Source organism: Phaseolus vulgaris, chromosome 3 (genome assembly GCF_051622355.1).
Source record: "Phaseolus vulgaris cultivar YP4 chromosome 3, ASM5162235v1, whole genome shotgun sequence".
Lineage (NCBI taxonomy): Eukaryota > Viridiplantae > Streptophyta > Magnoliopsida > Fabales > Fabaceae > Phaseolus > Phaseolus vulgaris.
In genome coordinates, this window is record NC_143500.1 from 16,951,165 (window position 1) to 16,974,296 (window position 23,132).

General features: G+C 40.2%; 1 protein-coding gene across 1 annotated transcript; it reads left to right on the plus strand.

Moving 5' to 3' along the window:
* Positions 1–10,729: 10,729 nt before the first annotated feature.
* Positions 10,730–11,770, plus strand: LOC137805821 (glucan endo-1,3-beta-glucosidase 12). The gene is made up of 3 exons (XM_068605736.2): positions 10,730–10,886; positions 11,050–11,298; positions 11,457–11,770. Exons 1-3 carry the CDS (start codon positions 10,820–10,822, stop codon positions 11,489–11,491), a joined length of 351 nt encoding a protein of 116 aa, XP_068461837.1. The 5' UTR covers positions 10,730–10,819; the 3' UTR covers positions 11,492–11,770.
* Positions 11,771–23,132: the final 11,362 nt, after the last annotated feature.

A 23,132-nucleotide genomic window follows, 5' to 3' on the forward strand; every position in this document is an offset into this window, starting at 1 on the left:
GGGAGACCGAGATGGACGACGAGTCATGCCTGGTCAGGTACGCCCGGACGACCGTGACGGCTGACTCGACCCGCCGACATCCTTTTACCAAAACCATCATCGAAGTTCCACTACTAGACAAGTGGAAGGGTTTCAACCGAGACCGATATGACGGGTCTACCGACCCGGACGAGCATATTGATGCATACACCACCCATATGAGCCTCTACACCTCGGATGACGCAGTTTTATGTCGAGTGTTTCCTACGTCCTTGAAGGGAGCAACCCTTAGTTGGTTCACCAAGCTCTCACCCAACTCCATTGACAGCTTTGCCACACTCGTGACAAAGTTTGAGACCCAGTTCGCAACCAGTCGGTCGCACCACCTGACCTCCATCGCCCTGGTAGGCATCCGCCAGGAGAAGGGAGAGTCGTTGAGAACCTTTGTTGATAGGTTCAGCAAGGTGGCAATGAACATCTGGAATCTGAGCCCGGACGTTGCCATGCATCACATGCTGACAGCCGGTGCATGAAGTCGGTCGACAGCCTGGACGAGCTGAGGAAGAGAGCCGCTAAGTACATGCAGCTGGAAGAACTCAGAGAGTTCCGTAACCAGGCCCGTGCTGAGGCCATCAGAGAGAAGAACAAAAAGGAGAAAGACCGCCAGGCCCGGCCAAGTCAAAGGAACAACTGACGCAGAGACAACCGAGACCGACCAATCCGGTTCTCGAGATACACACCCCTTATGGTCGAGAAGGGAAGGATTCTGAACGAGGCTCTCAACGCCGAGTTGATCCCTCCTCCAAGGAAAGTGGCCAACCCGAATAATGTCGACCGAAGAAAGCAATGTCGATACCACCAAAACAGCGGGCACTCAACCGAGGAGTGTCAGGCTCTGAAGGATAAGATTGAGGAACTTATCCAAGCTGGACACATCCGCCGATTCGTCAGGAACGGCTAAGACCCACCCCGCCGAGCGGAACAACCTAGACGGACGAGGTCACCCCAACGCGGTCGAAATGACTGAGATCACTGAGACAACCGACAGCCTAGGAGGGACGACCCTCCCTGCAGGGATGACCCCCCAGGGAGGCCGACAGAAGAGGTAATCGAGAGGTTATCAACATCATAGTCGGCGGCTTCACTGGGGTAGGAAGCACCAACAACGCAAAAAAACAAACACCTGCGGGCGGTACACCAGGTGAACGCAGTGGCATACCGACCGAGGATGCCACCCATCACCTTCACGAATGAGGACTTCAAAGGCATGGATTGCCGCCAACAGGACGACCCAATGGTAATATCGGTCGATATAGACCGATTCACCATCCGGAAGACTCTCGTGGACCAAGGAAGTTTAGTAGACATCCTCTACTGGAAAACGTTCAAGGCCACGAGAATAGTCGAGACCGAGATGATGTCTTACGACGCCATGTAGTAGGATTCTCGGATGATAGGGTAGGTACCAAGGGCTACATCGAGCTCTATACCACCTTCGACGAGGGAAAGAATACCAGGACTATAAAAATTTGGTATCTGGTCATCGATGCCAACACCTCTTACAACATCCTCCTCGGTCGGCCGTCCATGAACCGGCTGATGGCCATTGTATCAACCCCTCACTTGGCAATGAAGTTCCCTTCGAAGACAGGGGACATTTTCACTGTCCACTTGGACCAAAAGGAGGCACAAGAGTGCTATGCCGAAAGCCTTTGGGTGGAGCCTTATGGACGACATCTCTCCCAAGAGAAAGTCCTCTCGAAAGGACCGTTCACCTAGGGAGGCCCCGACCGATGTCAGTCCAACCAACCGTAACCTTGGTAGACCTTGACCCCCGGGCGACCGAGGATAGATTGGAGGCTCGAGAAGAGCTGAGGAGGGTACCTCTCTTGGATGAAGAACACAACACCACTGTAGGAACGACCATGGCAGTTGTCGAGACTGAGATCATGCACGCCGCGCTGAAGAAGAATATGGGCATGTTCGCATGGACACCGGATGACATGTCGATGGTAAACCCGGTTGTCATCACCCATCGACTGTCGATATTTAAAGAAGCCCGACTGATCTCCCAGAAGAAGAGGGACCTAGGCGATGAAAACCGTCTAGCAACGAAGGCAGAGGCCGAAAAGCTTCTGTCAGCCAGATTCATACGGGAGGCCCGATACATGACTTGGTTGGCCAATGTCGTCATGGTCACCAAGTCGAACGACAACGCAAGGATGTGCGTCGGCTATAGAAACATCAACAGCGCATGTCCGAAGGATACCTATCCCCTCCTAGGGACAAGGAGAAAACGGCCTTCATGACGACCGATGCCAACTACTACTACGAGGTCATGTCGTTCGGCCTCAAGAACGCGGGGGCAACCTACCAGCACCTCATGGAAAAAATCTTTAAAGGCCTAATTGGTCGGGCAGTAGAGGTATATGTGGACGACATAGTCGTGAAGTCCAACTCTTTCGAACAACATCTGAAGGACCTGAACGAGGTCTTTAAGGCCTTCAGAGGGGTCAACATGAAGCTCAACCCCGAGAAGTGCACATTCAGGGTTGAGGGAGGGAAGTTTCTAGGCTTCATGCTCACCCACCGGGGGATAGAAGCCAACCTCGACAAATGTCAAGTCATACTTGGCATGAGAAGTCCGAAGAACATCAAGAAGGTACAACAACTCCTAGGGCGCCTAACTGCCCTTCAGGTTCGTCCCCTGCCTGGCCGAAGAGACGAGACCAATGGTCCAGGTGCTTTGGAAGGCCACCAAGTTCAGCTGGGACGACCGATGTGAAGAAATCTTCAAACAGTTCAAAGAGTTCCTGACATCCCCGACTGTCATCTAGAAGCCGAGACCCGACCACCCAATCCTGGTGTATCTGGCAGTCTCGGAGGAAGCAGTCAGTGTCGCTTTGGTGCAGGAGGCCGTGGGCGAGGAACGGTCGGTATACTTCGTCAGCCGAACCTTCCACGCAGCCGAGATGAGATACCAGTTGAACGAGAAGGTGGCTCTCGCCCCAGTCCTCACAACAAGACGGATGCGCCCCTAGTTCCAAAACCACTCAATAACTGTAAGGACCGACTATCTGGACCTTGCAAGGAGAATGATAAGTTGGTCAGTCAAACTATCTAAGTTCGACATACGATATGAACCGAGGGGCGCCATCAAATCTTAGTGCCTGACCGACTTTTCGGTCGAGCTGACACCACTGCCCACCCTCTCGGGCGGGTGAACGCTCTATGTGGACGGCTCGTCAAACAAAACGGCCTATGGAGTAGGAGTCGTCCTGGAAGGGTCGGGCGACCTCCTCCTAGAGCAAGCACTCCAGTTCGGGTTCTGGGCGACCGACAACCAGGCCGAATACGAGGCCTTGCTCGTTGGACTGAACCTAGCCTACGACATGGGAGCACGTGAGGTCACGTGCAAAAGCGACTCCCAGGTCATGATCGGACAGGTCAACAGAGAATTCGAGGTGAAGGAACCTCTATTACAACGATACTACCACGCGGCCAAAAACAGTATCACCCGGTTCAACAAGGCACCCTTGGAACACATACCGAGGGAGGAAAAAAAAGGGCCGACATCTTGTTTAAGCTGTCGGTCACCAAGAAAAAGAGCCACCAGCGATCAGTCATACAAATATTGCTGAGGCACCCAAGTGTGACCGAGATTGAATATCTTGCAATAGACGAGGCCGAGGTCGAGACCGATAACTGGATGACACCCATCATCCAGTACCTAGAGGACGGCACATGCAAACCAGAGAAAGAAAAAGCGATGAAACAACAGTGCGCCCGATACACCATGATCAACGAAGACTTGTATCAAAGAGGATACTCGACCCCCTTGCTGAAATGCATCACCAGCAAACGGACCGAGTACATTCTGGTCGAGAACCACGAAGTAGTATGTGGAAATCACTCTGGGGCGAGGACGATGGCTGCTAAGGTTCTGCAGGCCGGCTACTACTGGCCGACCGTCTAGGGTGACTGTGTCGAGTACGTGAAGAAATGTGCCAAGTGTCAGGAGTTCGACCCTCTCCATCACACCAGGCTGGAAGAGTTGCACAACATTATCTCCCCATGGCCGTTCGCCATATGGGGGATGGACATTATCGGTCCCTTTGCGCCAGGAAAAGGGCATACCAAGTTCCTCCTCGTGGGAGTCGACTCCTTCACCAAATGGATCGAGGCCAAACACCTTGCAACCATCTCGGCCAAAAACGTGCAAAATTTCGTATGGAGGAGCATTGTTTGCCGATTTGGCATCTCGCACACAATAATCACTGATAATGCCCGACAGTTTATTGACCGAGGCTTGTAGTCCTTCTATGACGACCTGAGCATCAAGTCTGTTACGGCCTCGGTAGAACACCCGCAAACTAATCGGCAGGCCGAGACCGCCAACAAGGTCATACTCAACGAGCTAAAAAAGCGCTTGGGCAACGCAAAAGGCCGATGGACCGAAGAGCTGATAGAAGTACTTTGGGCGTACAGATGCACCCCCAAACTACCATGCAGGAGACACCCTATAACCTGACATATGGGGCCAAGGCCATGATCCCAGTCGAGGTGGCCGAGCCCACCATATGAAGGCAAATGTTCGACCTCACCCTAAACGAGTCCAAGAAGTCGCATAGGGGGGAGCTTATCACTTAGAGTAGCTTTCAGGAAAAATTGTACCGAGGATGTGGAATGCCACGCACCTCAAGTTTTATTACAACTGAATTTAATAAAGTAACACACTCTTTCCTCACCCTATCAGGGAGGTTTTGACGAGACGTTTTCATCAAAGTATTAGCACTGTTCTCCTGCAACCTCTCGGCTCGGTCTGGATGAAGCCTTAATCGGCATACCCTGTCGAGACCGATCAACCAGGTTTGGTCTGGACGAAGCCTTAACCGGCATACCAAGCCAACACCTCTCTAGCTCAGTCTGGATGAAGCCTTAACCGGCATACCCGGCAGAGACCGATCAACCAGGTTTGGTCTGGATGAAGCCTTAACCGGCATACCCTGCCGAGACCGATCAACCAGGTTTGTTCTAGATGAAGCCTTAACCGGCATACCCTGCCAACACCTCTCTCGGCTCGGTCTAGATGAAGCCCCAACTGGCATACCCTGCCGAGACCAATCCATACACACCCAAGTTAACATCGTAACTTGGCACAAACAAACTCACACGTTAAATGGTCGATCACCCATTTTAACTTGTTTGATTAAGCAATCACAATTAATGGTCTATCGTCCATTCTAACTCGTTCAATTTCACACGTTAAATGGCCGACCTCCCATTTTAACTCGTTCGATTTCACACGTTATATGGTCGATCGCCCATTTTAACTTGTTCGATTAAACGCTCACAATTAATGCCTGATCGCACATTTTAACTTGTTCGATTAAGCGCTCACAATTAATGGTCGATCGCCCATATTAACTTGTTCGATTAAGCGCTCACAATTAATGGTCGATCGCCCATTTTCACTCATTCGATTTCACACGTTATGATGGAAGAGGGCCAAGCACCACTTCAAAGGAAGGTCAAACACAGAGACATATAGGGCCAACTACAAGGGCAATGGCCAAGAGGCTTGATGAGGATTGGGACACTGCCACTGATGGCAGAGAAACTTACCTTTACATGTTCAAAGAGGTCCAAAATCAAGCGTAGCATAGTCTTTAAATTCTTGTCAAAGTAGTATAGGAATTTTCTTTTGTAAAATTGTTTTAATTGTAATTAGGATGAAATTTGGTTTCTAAAAACCAACCTGAGTTAGCTTACAGTTTCTAGAAACTACTAACCTAACTTAGGCAGGTCATTTTTAGGCTTAGAAGCACCAATAGTCACTCTTGGTTCACGCTTACCATGTGACTTCCTAGGCGCCACATTTACATTTCATTTGGCTAGCATTCCATGGCCATTAACTCTTCATTTCCGGTCCTCCAAGGCTATATAAGGAGGAGCCTACCTCATGTTTTCTTAAGATTAATTTGAGAAATGAAATGCTGCCAAAATGTGTCATTCTTACTCCTTTGCCTAAACTCTCTTAGGATTTAGGTCTTTAATCTTCAAACCTTTCACCTACAAAGAGAGTTGGCCGAACCTCTCTCACTCTCCTACTTCTCATGCACCTCCAAGACTACCACAACTCTTAGGAGAGCCTTGTTCCACCAACAATCCATTGAAGCTTCCGCAAATTCTACCTCAAAACGCAAAGATGAAGAGCTCAAGCTATCATGTTAAATGGTCGACCATCCATTTTAACTTGTTCGATTAAGCGTTCAAATTTAATGGTCAATCGCCAATTTTAACTTGTTCGATTAAGCGTTCAAAATTAATGGTCGATCGCCCATTTTAACTTGTTCAATTAGGCAATCACAATCAATGGCCGACGCCCAAACAAACGAAGACCGACACATTTAACTTGTGCAAATTATTTCCTCAAGGGCAAAAAAGACCGAATGAAAGGAAATGGGTGATATATTAAAACTGCAAAAGGAGGAGGCCACACCCCGACCTCGAAGGAAACAAAAAGATAACAAGAAAAGACAACAGCCCAGCCAAGAGCCAACCTAGTCTTGAACTTCAATGCACTCGCCCTCCTCAGCTTCGGTTGGCCGAGCTTCTTGTGCCGCCAAGGCACCCATCTCGACACTTGGGACTAGCCGACCCTAGTGAACCTCACAATCCATGTCGAATTCACCAGTGTCCGACGGTCCCCTATAAAGTACATGGGCTTGACGCACGGCTCGGTCGAAGCATTGCTTCAGCAATTCCTCCGACTCCTCGTAGTTTTGGTCGAGCTCAGCCTTGACCTGGTCCTTTGCAGTCTAGAGGGCGGCCAACTCAGTGGTCGAGGACGAGAGCTTCTCATCTCTCTCCTCGACCATCTTCTTCAGTTTGACAATCTCAGTTGCCGCCCTCAACGCCTCGGCCTCCGCCGCCGCCAAACGCTGCCTCGCCTCGGTAGCGTCCTATTGTGCCAGCTCCCTCTTGCTCGCCTCCCGAGCAATCCTTGCCGATAACTCGTTGTTAGCAGCCAATGACTGCTTCAGGTCTTCACTGGACTCGGCCAGTTGATGCTCCAACCGAGACACGTCCTCGGCATGACGGTCCCGGTCTTGGATCCCATGCTCGATGAGGACGATCGAGCGGCACATTAGTTCCAAGTCGCTCCTCAGCAAGTCTGAGGGGGAAACACCTCGGATCGACTCCCGAGTCTCCTTAGGGAGGGCCATGCGAACTCGGCGCGTGAATTGATGGCCGCTCCCAGAAGATCGAGAGGCGATGGGGAAGCCCTAGAACGGCCTCGATAGGCCCGACCACCCGCTCTACACGCCGGGGAGAGGGAGAGCCCGCCTCAACAACCTCCCGACAAGGCAGCGATGTTGGCAGAGAGCCAGGGGACCGAGTGGTGGTGGCAACGTTACCACCATCCCTCGACCTTTTCTTGGACCAGCTGGAAGGTTCGGTCGAGCCCTTGTCAGCACCTGCACCCTTTGATGAAGGAAGGACGTCGATGCTCCGACGTCCCTTCCTACCGGCCGCGCTCTGCCGATAGTTATCCAACAAGCTCACACCGGCTGGCTTGTCTTGAACCATAACAGCTGCAAAAGCAAAAAAAAAATAACAAGAGTTAAAAGACGAAAGCAAAAGTACCGACCGCCATAAACAACAAACCTATACCCCTAACGCCCGTCCATCGTGCCGTCTCGGCGTAAGCACCGATCAACATTTGACAGGGAAGCTTCATCGGGAGTGCAGTGAAGAGGGAGAGAACCTCCACCTCCTCGTCACTCCCCATAGGCCTCGGCCACGCCTTAAAATCCCGAGAATTGGCAGTCCAGTACAAGGGGAACCGAGACCGACCGGCCTCATCAAAAAAGAAGGTCGTCGCCTCTGGCCGAACGATAACCTTAATGAACCTCTTGTACGAGACTGCAAAGGGGTCGAACAAAACACTCCCTGGCCGACCGACCAAGAAGAGCCAAGAGGCAGGTTGGGCGGGGTGAGAGACATAGTAACAAAGAAAGGAAGAGGGAGTGGGACGAAGGCGCATAACATCACATAGCAGGCGAAAGGTCTGAAGGGACGACCAGGTGTTTGGATGGATCTGGGTGGGAACCACATTGAGCGCTCGAAGGACGCCCATTGTGAATTTATCAAAGGGAAGGGACACATGTAGGTCCGAGAAGAAACAGGTGTACATATAGAAGAAGGGGAGACCAGTACCCGATCACCCCAAGCACACACTCTCAGGGGGCTCACAAGGCAAAACACTAAAGTAGTGAGAGTGTCCGCCCGCCTTTAGAACCGGGTACTTGGCCAAAAACTTGGTCACAGATACCTCGGTATTATAGGTCGACGAGATTTCAACCACCTTAGGGTCCACCCAGCTAAGGTCCACGAGAGGAATGACCGTCGGGGGAGAGTCCGACTGGTCAACAACATTGGTTGGATCGTCCCCCCTAAGTACCTCTACCAGGGGTGGCGCCTCGACCACCATGACCGACAAGGAGTTGGTGGTAGATGATGAAGAAGAAGAAGTTGAGGAAGAAGAAGAAGGTCCAACAAGAAGAGAGGGGCGACCGAGAGGGGAGGAAGGGTGACCAGAGGAAGATGACGTAGGCCGAGGGTCGACATGACTAACCTTGTGAAAATTGGACAAGACTGAGTCTAATAAAGAAGGGTGAGAAGTCACTCGGATCTCAGAGCTATGGATGAGAGAACGCTCGGCTATCAGACAAACTCACAAATGAAAAACACAGCGTCTCGGGACTGTTGAGACCGTTATTTATAGGAGCTTGCGGCCTCGGAATTCGAAACGTTGAATCCATCTCAACCGTTAGATCTTCTTGATCCAACGGTCCACAACGCTTCCCGCCCAAAAAACTCCTCATTAATGCTAGCCACATCACGCTGCCTGAGGTCATGTCACGCCGCCTGAGGTCACGTCACACCTTGGAGAACGAGACAACCACACGACCAAGGAGACCGACTGACACCCACTATTAAAGACTCATCGGACATAACCGTCCTCGAGCCTGGGGGGCAAGTGTACTGGTGTGGGCGAGACCGACACTCGGTCTCCCTGACCGAGACCCACCTAGTTGCTTAAGACCTGGTCTACTTGACCGAGACCAGAGAAACCTGGCCGAGACCATGGAAACTTGGCCGAGACAAGAGAAATCGTCACGGTCGGCCAGGCCGGCCGACACATACATCAATTAACGCTCAAACTAAGGTTAGTGAAGTTAATCCGTCATTAAGGATTAGGTAATACACCCATAAGTGAGCTCCACTCCACTAATCAGACCCAATAAGGTAAGCCCATTAAAATAATATTAATAACACACATCCCAAGAAGAAATGTACGTCATTTATTACTGTGCACCTACCCGAATACTGATCACCCGCTTTACTGACTTGAGCGTTGGAGTGCCTTCCGTAGGTACCCCCATTCGGTGTTCACCCGAGACCGAGAGCCGAGGGAAAAGCGCGAAGACAAAAAGGACCCCAGCCAGTCAAGCACCCAACAACCTGCCCGACCGAAGGAGGAAGACGAAGGCTTCAATAGTTCTCTAGGTCTCATCTCCCTAGCAGGAACATATATTATAATAAAATAAGTATAATTAATTATATTAAATAATAATAATTATTAAAATATTAATAAATATATAAAATGATAGTTTAAATAAAAATATTAATAATAAATTTATGAAATAATAACTATAATTATAAATTATAAATAATATTTAATAATGATAAAAATAAATAATGGTAAAATAAAAATTAATTTATAATATATATTTTGTAATTATTAAAAATTTATATAATACCATTAAAATGTCAAAATTATCCTTAATTTTATTTGTATCAAATATTTAATAATATTATTAATAAAAATAATTAATGATAATAATTAATAATAATAAACATAAATATATGTATTTATATAATAATATTATTATTATTATTAATTATAAAAATAAATAAATATATAAATTAATTATATATTTTTTATTATTTATATATTTTTAAAAATAAAAATAAATTTGTAAACTTACATTTTACACATTTTAAAAAAATTAAAAATGTTCACACAACCATCACATCATTCACAAAATTCAATAAATTTTCCTTACAAATTTACTTTAACATACCAAAATTCAAACAACATCATTTTTCTCTAAAATCCACTCGTCAAATCTTCTCATAATCCACGAGATGAAAAGAAATAACTTCTTTATTTTCTGTCCCTTTAGGGATCCTGACTTGGCTTTATGTTCTGATAGCTTGCTTGGAAAATTGGTCATCTAGATTCCTCACTGAAAAAAATATGCATGGAATAGACCCACTCAACTGTTTTTTCTTATTATCTTAACCAAAACTAGAATTGCATAAGATAATTTGTTTGATCCTACACCACAGAAATATTCATCCCTACAAAGTGAAGGTTCTCTCAAATTACTTTCTGTTGCATGTGCAAGTTTTTAATCTTATTAGGCAAATTGTGGGTATTTTAAAAATGATCCAAATACCATATTTGGAATGTCCATGCCTAACACCTGGATATAAGAAAAGCGGAAAATCGATATGACAAAATCACGGTGATTGAGACATTCTAAAGAAAAGAAAAGTTTCAAGTTACCGTGACAACCAAGGAATGGAAGTAGGACCATTCCTAGGTGTGTCGGTTATTGAAGAAAGATAAACTCTGTATTATGCTCTTAGCTTTTCCCCTACCAGAATGAAACTTTATAAAGAAGTAGCAAATGGGAATATTTTTCTGCCATTGCATGAAATGAAACATACTTCAAGGATAGATAAGAGAAGCTCCTGAAGAACAATGAATTCTCCAATGCTCAAAATTTTGATAGCTCTGCTGCTTTTCACTCTATCTTTTCAAGCTTATGGTAAAATCAGCATCACTTCTCTCTTATACAGTGCAGCTAAGTTCATTGAATTTTGCTTTATTAAAAGGAAACAGTGTTCATTGTGCCATATATGAGGCTACTGTTATTGAATGACAAATACAAAGTGTTATGGAATCCTGAGTTTTGGGATAATTTTTTTCAGGACAGTTTGAGGAATGGTGCATAGCAGATGAGCAGACCCCAGATGAGGAGTTACAAAGGGCCATGGATTGGGCTTGTGAAAAGGGTGGAGCAGATTGCAGCAAGATAAAAGTGAACCAACCCTGTTACCTTCCAAATACCTTGAAGGACCATGCTTCCTATGCCTTCAACAATTACTATCAGAGGTTCAAGCACAAAGGAGCCTCTTGCTATTTCAATGCTGCTGCAATCACCACTGATCTTGACCCAAGTAAGATCTCTAGATAATCTCTCATAACACAACTCCTCTTTAGATATAATGTCAAATTGTTTAGCTTTACAGTTGTTACAATGTTTTATCCTTTAACATTAACAATACTATAAGACATTAAATCTCATTACTAATATCTTGTATTTGTCCAATGGCAGGTCATGGCTCATGCAAGTATGAATTGTTTCCTTGAATAATGTCTGAAGTGATTTATTTTCTCAGATCAAAGACAGTTAGACCATATTTTGCAGTTAAACTTGTTGGGAATAATGGAGTCTGTATGATTCTCTTAACATTCTTATTTGTCCATTGCTTCATGTGAAGGTGAAGCAGTAACATGGCTAAAGCAAGTAGAATTCTCAGTTTTGTTTTGTTTTTCCCCTGGACTCTGGACTCATCCCATTTAAATGTATGCTTTGGTTAAAATTGAAAATTTTAACTAAAATAATAAATTTTCTTCTCCTTATCTGCATTTAAATTTTATAAGTTAGAAGACATATTTCTTAATTTTTAACATCTTATCACAAAATTAACCTTTCAAAGATTTAAAATATAATTATTTTTTGTTTACAAAGAAATAAATTTGTATCAATAATAACATTTAAAAATTAATATGATAATATATTATTACATTTAAAAATGGAAAATATATTTTTCAAAAAGCTAATTCTATAACGCAATTCTGAAGTGCTAAATTAAATTTGTGTTAAATTATGTCTTATCCAAAACTTTCTCAATAAGAAACACATGGAATGTAATGCTTTTATGTGGAGTACAAGAATTCATTGGATTCAAAACAATATTTTTTTAATTTAAAAAAATTATAAAAATATAATCTTTACATTATTTTTTAAATTTCTTATAATAAATGATGATATAGATTAATTTTGTTTTAACTTTTGTATAAACATTTAAAATATTAATATGACATTTTCGTATTTATTTATGATAATAAAAAAAACTTTTAAACCATACAAACTATAATTTTTGTGAAATAAAAAAATATTTATAATAAACTAGACAGTAGACACTATCCAAAGAACTGTTTACTATGGGCAATTGTAGCATAAAGTTATGTCACTTTTCCTAATACTAATTGTATTTTTCAATTTTTCATAATCCTCTTTCACAAAGAATTAAATTATTAAAATGTATTAATTTTGCGTCCCATGATCAATTAACGCTCCTCTTTACAAAAATATTACACTTTGTTTGAATTTGAGAGAATGAAAAATAGTGGATTTTGAGAAGAGAAGAGAAGATGAGATTGTGTAGATTAACGGGAAGAGAGTGGAAAGTGAAGGAAAATAAAATAAAAGTTTTTTTAGAGATGTGATTAATGTGAATGATAATTACTTAATGGATGAAATTGTAAGACTACAATTTTGCCCAGCTGGTTAAAATTAATTTAAAATATGATACTTGTAACTTATGTGATTAAAATATTATTTTTGCAATGAATTTAATTAAAAAAATATAAATTATCTAATATTGTGAGTATATACAAAATTGTTGAAAATAATTCTTGATAACATTAAATAAAAATAATTATAAATATTTAAGTGTAATTTTACGTAAAAAATAATAAAATAAATCAAAATTTGTGTAAAAGTTCATCACTTATTCCTAATTTTCTTAATTGAATTATTTTACTCATTTATTTTGTTTTCATTTAATTTTTACACAAACTTATGTCAATATCTTTTGAATCAAATTATTCTACATATTCTTATACATAGTAAATGTTACTATTAGGATTTTCAATAATTGTTCCTTGTGGATTCGATATCCGTTCTTAAGGAAAAATAAAAATTTCTAATTCAGTACATTTAACATAAAAGAGAATCATCAATTAACTTTACATTCAAACACATATAATTGGTTATTCAAGACATATAAGCACACCATAATCAATTATCTTTCACATTCAAGCACGTCTCATTATCAATTATATGACATGATTAATTATGGTCTTATATATTTGATTATGACATTTGGAAACTTACATATTCATGTGTAACCCCACTCGAACAACGTCGCTTCTCCACAAACCACCACTAGACCACCTCGAGGAGCATAAATAGTCATGGATGTCAAAACAACATCACAAAATCACCCTTCTTCAACAAACTAACACAACAACAACATACACCATTCCACATATGCATAAAGAGTAGGAAGAATAGGGAACCTAACCGAAAATCACTCTACTTCCTGTATGCATGGGAATCTTTGTGCCATGAACATTTTCTCAATGCACAGTTGTCATACACAATGAAAAGCAAAAAGACATTTTCATATTTCCTGATGGAAACCTTCCAGCCTCACACAACCATATAATAAGGAGGTTGTTTATTGACTTAATTGCAAATATGGGTTTAATTGGGCTTTTGTTTATCTTTGTAGGCCCAAACAAGAGGTCAACTCTAGATTGAAGGAAGGTACAAACACATCCAAGAAGACCTCCAAGTCTTCAAAACATAAACTAGAGCTTTGGCCAAAAGAACACAAAAAGACTGGGTTTCTGCCGACTAGTCAACATTATTTGTAGGCCAAGCTTTAGCTTAAATAAATTGTATAAAGTTGTTAAGGATTTCATGGGTCATCTATTGGGCCTAGTAGCATAAAATAATTGGACCAAATATTTGGGCCAAGTAGTATAGGTTTTTGGGCCAATAGTAAAATATGACTAGTTAGGGTTAAAAGTGACTAGTTAGGGTAACAATTGGACTTCTTTGAGCCCAATGTAACCCTAAAACGTCTAGGATATATTGGAGAACGAAAATAACTTGGCATGGAGCACATGGACGTCCACATGGCAACACAGGAGTGGAGAGGATTTGGCATGGAAGGTGTGAGCTAAACATGGAAAGTATGACTCCACATGGCACCTTCTCATTGGAGAGTTTTATTTTGAATTTTAAACTTTTGGCTCCAAAATATTCAGCCCTCTCTCCTATAAATTGAGGTGCTTGGCTCTCATTTTGGTAAGATTAATCATATGAGTGAATTGCTGCCAAATTTGAGCCAATCACACTCTTGTCTCTTACTTTCCCTAGGATAGACGTTTGATCTTCATTATTCACCCTCCAAGTGATTAGGCCTCACCTATCACTCTCCATACAACTCATGCACCTTCAAGGATACCACACCTTTTAGGAGATCCTTGCACGCCACTTTCACAAGCTTCCGCCACCATCCATTCAAGTTTCGCCACACATGAAGGCATTTCTTCCATCATTTGGTATCATGAGTTATGGTCTTCAAGAGATAAGTGTCTTCTCTTGATTTTAATTTAGTGTTGTTCTTAATTTTGCATTGTTCATCATATTTCTTATATGTCTTGTTGTTTTAATTTCGTTTTTGATTCATGCTGATGTTTGAACGATTCTAATCGGTGCATTTGACTCAAATTGATCTTGAGTTTCCAATTTCAAACTGTTTTTAGGTTCCTAATTGTGGTGCTATTCTGTTTTGGTTTATTTGAGTCTTTTTTGCAATTTTAATCGGTTCATATTGTGTTGATTTGAGTCATTTTGATTTTGGAATCCAATTGTGTTTTGTCAAGTCATGTGTTTCCAAGAATTGTCATGAAATCCTAGTAGTACTTTTCTTTATTGATTTGGTTTCTTGATTTGATTTTGAGTCTAGTTTATAATCTGAATTGTTTGATCCTTTGGTGCATTTTTCTTTTAGATTTGAGTTCATGCTTGAGTCCTAGATCCACACAAGTTCTTATACATCACTTCTATTGTGTTTTTGAAGTTCTTAAAACTGTTTTTAATTCCAGATTAGGCTTCCTATGTTTTTGTTGAATCGGTGCTGGCTGTTTTTGTTTAAAGAATTTAATTCCGTTTATGAAAAATTGTGAAATTATGGATCTTAACATATTGAAGTGTTAGAAAAAAGTGAAAAAAAAGTGAAGCAAAATTCAAAATAGAAAAAAAAAATGATAAATCAAATACAATTAGTGTGCAATTCTGGCGCGAAAAAAATGGTGAAGTGGCATCAGATTTGAAAAATTTATCAAAATCAATTGGTGCATTGTTTTGGTGTGATTCCAACGCCAAAATTTAGCTAAGATCTTGAACTGTTTGTGATTTAAATTTCAAATTCAAATTTAAACTATACAGCTCAGCATAAATATTTTAACTTACGCATTTGGTACCTCAAAATTTCAGTAGTACTATTTTGGTTTTATTAATCCAATTCTAGTGTCATTCTTTAAGTTCAATTTGTGTGCCACCTTTTGTTGAATGCCTTATTTGTTTGGTTGCCATATTCATTCAATACTCTTTCAAGTTGTGTCATATAATTACTCCCTTTGTTGTTGTCCAATTCCAAATTGATTTGTTTCTTGCTTTGAAATTTGTTGACCTCTTTGATTGGTGGTAAAATTTTCAAAAGTGGTGCTTGATTAAGTTGGAGCTAACCTTTGTGGTGAGTCCATTGTCACTTAGTAGGTGTTGTTTTGAAGACTTAACTTGAATATATTTGAGAGGTTGAACAAGAGTGCAACAACAAGTGAGTTTACAAAATACCCAAAGCGTGGGTGCCAATAGCAAGAGTAACAACAAAAAGGAGTACCAACAAGTAAAAGAAGAACATAGAATAGGATTTCTAAATTTTCTTTTGTAATCCAATTTCCATTGTATTTCTTTTGAATTGTAATTGCATTAAACTTTGATTACTTAGTGGAATAATTACGCATTAGACGGTGAGTGTGTCTTCCATGGTTCTAAGTGCCTAGAAGCCTCACTTTAGGATACGTCTAGCTTAAAAGCTTTCTAGTTAGCTACCTTTAATGGTGTTTTTGTTAATTGTTTTGCATTGATTACTTGCTTTGTATTGTTTAATTGCTTTTCATTTTTCTTGCATAAAATTGTTGATGTGAATGTAACTACAAGAACACATGATTCTTGACATTCTTAGGAGCAACTTGAGCTGGATTTGAAAGGCACTTTACTTTAGAATTGGATCAATGTTCTAAATTCAAGAACTCACCAAAACTTAGCACCAACCAAGACTCATATGGAAGTCCATGTATTGTCAAATTGAATCAAACACAAGGAATGAAGAACAAGAATTAAAAACTGGACAGAATTGAAAAGCTAGCTACTGAACCAAATAGAATAAATGGAAACCAAGCTGAAAACAGAAATGTAAACGGTAGAAAAATGAAGGAAAACACTAGGAAATTAAGCTACCGAATGGAAATTGAAGAAAAGGAAGAAGAACACTTATAGAAGAAGATGCTTGCTGGATTTTGAGAATTGGAAGAAGCCATTCACGCCACTTGGAACCTTGAACCAAGATAAGTGATGGAGTGCCACCACTTGAAGCTCACCATAGCTCACAAGATAAGGCAAAGAAGAAGAAGACTCAAAACTCACAAATTCTCACCAAATTTGAGTATAGTCTCTCTACTATAAAATTCCAATCTGAATTGTGAAGGACCTAAGCCCTCCTTTTATAGGAGTAAGGGCTGGTCATTTACATAGCTTATTCCCTAAGCTACCCAAAAAACTCCTAAGATCACACCCCCCTTACTAAGCTCACTCCCCAAGCTTCTAGAATTTGCTAAACTAAAGCCTAAAGATGCTTTTACAAAAGAGGTGTCTCATGTTTCCCTCTAAGCACCTTTCTAAACATTATTCTATATTATTTACAATTTAAAAGAAACTATAAAGAGAGATATTTAATATGAAGCCTATTATTTGAGAGTGTAGACTTCTTTATCTTTAGGCTTGATGTTCTCTTTGACTTCTTTTAATTTGTGAGAAGACTAGAAGGAAGAACTTCAAATGTGTAGGTGAAAATCCTCTTCCTTCACTAATAAAATCCTCTCCTAGTGGATATCCATCAATTGTGCTTTTCATTCTTAATTGTGATATAAGTGAATTACTTAGAAAAAGATTTGTGAAAAGTCTTGAGGGATAGATTCTGGCAAGGAAAGGCTTGGTACTTAAGAGATTCAAGTGATCCACCTCCCTTTCCTAGGAAGCTACCTTCATTACTCTCCTTCTTTTTTGGGGTAAATTACTTACAACACATAGCTTTAACCATGTCTTCTCATCATTCTAATGAAAGTGAAGGAGAGTCTATCAAATCTCTTTTAAAAAAATTAGCACAAGACTTTCAAGAACTTTCATATAGACAAATGCAACATGAGACCCTTCTCAAAGAAAGGGATACTCAATTTGCTTCAATACAAGATGAGTTGAAAATGGTTAAAGAAAGGAATGAATACAACAAATCAAAAAGATCTTCAAAATCATCTAGCTCTAGGTTGATTGATACATATGATAAAAAAAAGTTTTAGAATGCATGAGTATTATCAACCTCAACCTAGGAGTTAGAGAAGAAATGAAAGAGCTTATGGAAAAGGAAGAAACTTTATATACAGAGAAAAAGAATATGCTAGAAGAGAAAAAGAGTTTAGAGAAAAGTTCCAAGCTCTTGTCAGAAAGAAAGAAGAGAATGAGAGAGAGAAAGAGAGGAGGACGAAAGGAAAGATAGAGAAGAGAAAGAAAAGAGAGAAAAAGTGATGATAGAAAAGGAAAATACAAAAACCTCTTTTTCTGGAGTTGAATCAGACATCGATAACTTTTATCTTCTCTAGAAAATCCTTGTGAGGATGTGCTTGTAGAAAAATCTATGTTTGGAGTTGAACCAAATATAGATAAAAATGTTTCCTCTACAAAAAATACAGAAGAATGTTTGATTAAAAAGGAAGAAGAGGAAACCAACAAAGAAGAAGAGTCTTTTATGAAACCCCCTAAAAGCATAACTGGGAAAGAATCCTTAGAGGGGGATTGCAATACTTTGAACTCTTCTTTTCAATTATATAATGCTCATTCTTCTTCACAAAAATCTCAAAAACCAAACTTTGTGATGTTGTTGCCTAGCTTGGGCAATAAACAACACAAAGTGAACAAAAATATTTTTAAAAGGGGTCTTATGTTTTTCTTTAAAAAGAATTTTAAATATAAAAAGCCTTATTTTTGTTTAGTTTTCTCTTGTTTTAATTTTCTTTTAAAAGATAAATTTATCTCATGTTTGTTTGATGTTTACTGTAGATTGACATTTGTTCTCACCGGTTGACTCGGTTGCCAGTTGACTCGAACGACAGCTTCAGGCCCGCTTGTCTCCGTAAAGACAAAAGGGTGCCCTTACGGCCGTTTGTACTCTGACGCTCAAGTGAGTAAGGGCTAAAGAAACAGTAATGTGTATAAAGCAGTTTCAGTCTTAGAAATGGCGTACCTTGCTAGGGTTCTTACCACCCTATTTATAGGTTGTAACTAGGGCTACTTCTGCAATGCTCCCACGTCTCTTGGTGGGCTTAGGGTTCCTGGGAGAATGTCCTTGCGTCGCTATCACACAATCTTAGTGTAATCTGGTGCATGGGACTTCCCTTTTCTGGAGTGCATAGACCTAACAGCGTAGCCGCCAAGGTACCTACTCATGTACCAGCGTTGCGGCATCATCTGTTATGTGGGTGCCCTAAGTATTCACATGTCATGCATGCAGTCTTTCCCAGGAAATCATAACCCTAACGGGTCTTAGCGCCTACAAGGAACACTTGTTTATGTCGTACCCGAATGTACAATACACACCCTATGCATGATCCTCTCGTGACTTAGGTCTTTTTTTGGTAGATGGGTGTTAACCTATGTTAACTCATGCAATTTGTGGGACCCAGATTATGTGGCCCACCATTACTATCAGTCCACCGATGACCGATGTCCAATGTCTTTCTCTCAGGTCGATGACCGAGGTCTGGCCTGTACAGCATTTGATCCTGGAGGATGAGCATAGTTGTCAAAGCAGGAATAAGGGTGTTATTCAAGATCAACTTTGTAGATCTAAGGACAAATCCTTTCAAGAAGAAGGGGATGATGGAAACCGTCCAGCCTCACACAACCATATAATAAGGAGGATGGCTACCTAGAGGTGTTTTATTGACTTAATTGCAAATATGGGTTTAATTGGGCTTTTGTTTATCTTTATAGGCACACACAAGAGGTCAACTCTAGGTTGAAGGAAGGTACAAACATATCCAAGAAGACCTCCAAGTCATCAAAACATAAACTAGAGTTTTGGCCAGAAGAACACAAGAAGAATGGGTTTCTGCCGACTAGTCACATTATTTGTGGGCCAAGCTTTAACTTAAATAAATTGTATAAAGTTATTTAGGATTTCATGGGCCATGTATCGGGCCTAGTAGAATAAAATAATTGGACCAAATATTTGGGCCAAGTAGTATAGGTTTTTGGGCTTGTATTTGGGCCAATAGTAAAATATGATTAGTTAGGGTTAAAAGTGACTAGTTAGGGTAACAATTGGGCTTCTTTGAGCCCAATGTAACCCTAAAACGTCTAGGGTATATTGGAGAACGAAAATACCTTGGCATGGAGTACATGGATGTCCACATGGCAACATAGGAGTGGAGAGGATATGGAAGGTGTGAACTAAACATGGAAAGCATGACTCCACATGGCACCTTCTCATTGGAGAGTTTTATTTTGAATTTTAAACTTTTGGCTCCAAAATGTTCAGTCCTCTCTCCTATAAATTGAGGTGTTTGGCTCTCATTTTGGTAAGATTAATCATATGAGTGAATTGCTGCCAAATTTGATCCAATCACACTTTTGTCTCCTACTCTCCCTAAGATAGACGTTTGATTAGGGATGGCAAAGCGGGGCGGGCCATGCGGGCCGGCCCGCGGCCCGCTAGTAAAAAACGCGGGGCGGGCTAACCTTTTCAACCCACTAACCCGCATTAGCCCACCCCGCATTAGCCCGCGGTCCGCGCGGGCCAACAGCGAGGCGGTGCAGGCTGGCCCGCTAACCCACAAGAAAAAAAAATTGTCATTGTTTTAATGTGTGCAGATGACGAGGAAGATTATAATTATGAAAAAATGGATGAAAGTTCTTCTAAGACGACATCCAATGTAATTGAAATGGAAGAATGTCAATAATGTTTATGTTTAATGTTTTTTAACTAATGTTTATGTTTATGTTTAATGTTTTGGAATTAAGTATTTTTAATGTTTTGGAAGTGGAAGAATAGTGATATTTGATATTTATCTTAATGTTTAATTTTTTTTATGTTTGACTATGTTTGAAAAGGAAGAAAAAAAAATTATGTTTGATAGTAACAAATATATAGGTTTAATTTGACAATTTTTTAAGAACAAAATGTAAAAAAAAAATATTTAATTTTTTTAAAAAAAAAGCGGGCTGGCCCGCAAACCCGCGGACCATCTCTTATGCGGGGCGGGTCGAGAATTTTAGCCCGCAATAATTTTACGGGGCGGGCCAACCCGTCCCGCATTTTTGCGGGCCAAGCGCGGGGCGGGTCAATGCAGGGCGGGCTGACCCGCTTTGCCACCCCTACGTTTGATCTTCATTCTTCACCCTCCAAGTGATTAGGCCTCACCTATCACTCTCCATACAACTCATGCACCTTCAAGGATACCACACCTTTTAGGAGATCCTTGCACGCCACTTTCACAAGCTTCCGCCACCATCCATTCAAGTTTCGTCACACATGAAGGCATTTCTTCCATCATTTCCCTCAAACTCCACACGAATTTCTTCTTGTTTCACCTCATATGAACTGATAAGTGTCATATTTCAATAATAATTTATATTAAAAGACAGACACTTATAAGTGTTTATTGACAAAATAGCTATAGTTTTTAAATTTTTTTTTACATATTTTGTGATTATAATATGAATAAGAACGATTTATTCCCAAATTTGTGTTAATTGCAGGATTCTAGGAAAAATGGAGATGAAAAGACTACATGAGAATAGACAAGATGAAAAGGGAAAGTTGGAACATCAAAACTTGTTCAAGCAAACTCACTCTAGAGAAACTCACCTAAGACTCGCCCAAGTGAGTTCACTCTAGTGAAGTTGGGTTTTTTCTTGACAAACTCGCCTAAGCAAGTAAAAACTCGCTTAGGCGAGAAGTCACTTAACCCAAGCCCAATTAGGTTAAATGAGACGTGAGTCATAACCTTGGACATCATTGGGAAAATAGAAAGAGATAGAAAACCCTAGAGGAGACCGTTGTCAAGGAGAAACATCTTGTATCTTCTTTTCTTTCTTTCCATGCTTGTAATGATCAACATGAGTGGCTAATTCTTCCCTTTGGGATTGAGAGTAATTTTTTCAAACTCTTATGTATTGAAGTGATATTTTTCTATAATATTTCAGTTCTTGATTGATGATTGATATTATCATTTTATTCTCAAAGCTTGAATTATTCATGATTTTGATCCTTAGATCTGACTGGAAAATATTTATAAGAAATAGATTTGAAATGTTAATTTCTTTATAACATTTGTTCGCAGTGATAAGGAGCTTTATAAATATGCGATGAGTCGATATTTAGGAGACTCTCTTAATAATTTTTTCTGCGAGAAATCAATATGAATGATTTTTATATGTGCATCCATATCAATCAAGACTGGATATTATAATCTTTTGCAAAAATACAGACGAGAGAGAAGGATGAATCTCAATCCTAATATGTCTAATTGATTCAAATAACTCTTTACTTTGCTTTATTTACATTCTTGCAATCTCATACACAACAAACTTCCCACAAACTTTTATATATTATTTTCTATTTAGTTAATATTATACTTGAGAACTGTTACTTGTGAATTCGATATTCATCCTTAGAAAAATATTTATTACTTCTGACACGATACATTTATCGTAAAATAATCATCATGAGCAAGGGTGCAAGAAAACATTCATCTCCTCTTTTCCCCACCTTTATTTTCTCTCAGAACCATTGATCCAAACACAAATATCTCTTACAAATCATCAACGTAAACAGTACATTCGCACAGAAAGAAAAAGAAAGAAAAAAATATGACTTAATAATAGTTACACATTTATATTTATGTAGTTTTTTTTTATTACTTTACTGCATGGAGTTAACTCTTTTAACATAAGTTGGACTTTTTGGGTTGGGTCTGAAAGAGAGGTAGAACAAGATTTTCCTATTTTTCATAAAAATTAACAAATTGGAATAGTCAGATTTTCTAGTCCTTTGCTAATTTGCTCTGTTGTCATTTGCAAATGAAACTACTCTCACTTTAAATTCAATATATAATTATAGTAACATCAAGAATTATGGTTTGATGGCTTATACTATTGATCATATCATGCTGATAGACTAACTTAAAAAGAAAAAAGAATATAATATAAGAACAAAACGTATATTATGCTTAGAAAGACTTTAAATAATTCTCATTCACACATAAACCCTAAACCACCAACCACTTTGGAGAAGATAGTTTAAGACAGTGAGTGCTGTGCTTAGTGGAATGAAGTGGTTGCTTTGCTACCCAGTGCAGTGGGTCATCCTGCAAACACTTGAGAATGACATTTGGTGAAGTCACAGTTTAAAAGGCTAAAAATTTGGTGAGATGTGAACACAAAAAAGCCACAAACACAACCCTGATAGTACATGGCCCACCACAACATACATTTAAATAAATTAATAATTATCTTTCATCATTACTTTTCTTCTTCATATTTGGGTCTTTCTTATATGCTCTTCAAAATTCAATATTTGTTGCACTCATTCCAAGAAACTCTACACTTGATTTGGTTTTTGAGGAAAAAATAAATAAATAAATGAATAAAAAATAGGTGAAAAAAAATGAAAATGAGAGTGAGTTAGCACATTTTGGCACTTAATTGTAGGGAAAACTTTTTCTTATATACCATATTTTCTAAAAGAAGTGTTCAAAGTATTATATCTGCAAGTAAAATAGTAATAATACATTTCCACATTAGTTCCTCACC

Bases quoted from the DNA above. Each gene is read 5' to 3' on its own strand.
- LOC137805821 (XM_068605736.2), top strand. From the start codon at position 10,820: ATGAATTCTCCAATGCTCAAAATTTTGATAGCTCTGCTGCTTTTCACT. The intron at 10,887-11,049 runs GTAAAATCAGCA...AATTTTTTTCAG, and splicing joins TCTATCTTTTCAAGCTTATG to GACAGTTTGAGGAATGGTGC. The intron at 11,299-11,456 runs GTAAGATCTCTA...GTCCAATGGCAG, and splicing joins CACCACTGATCTTGACCCAA to GTCATGGCTCATGCAAGTAT.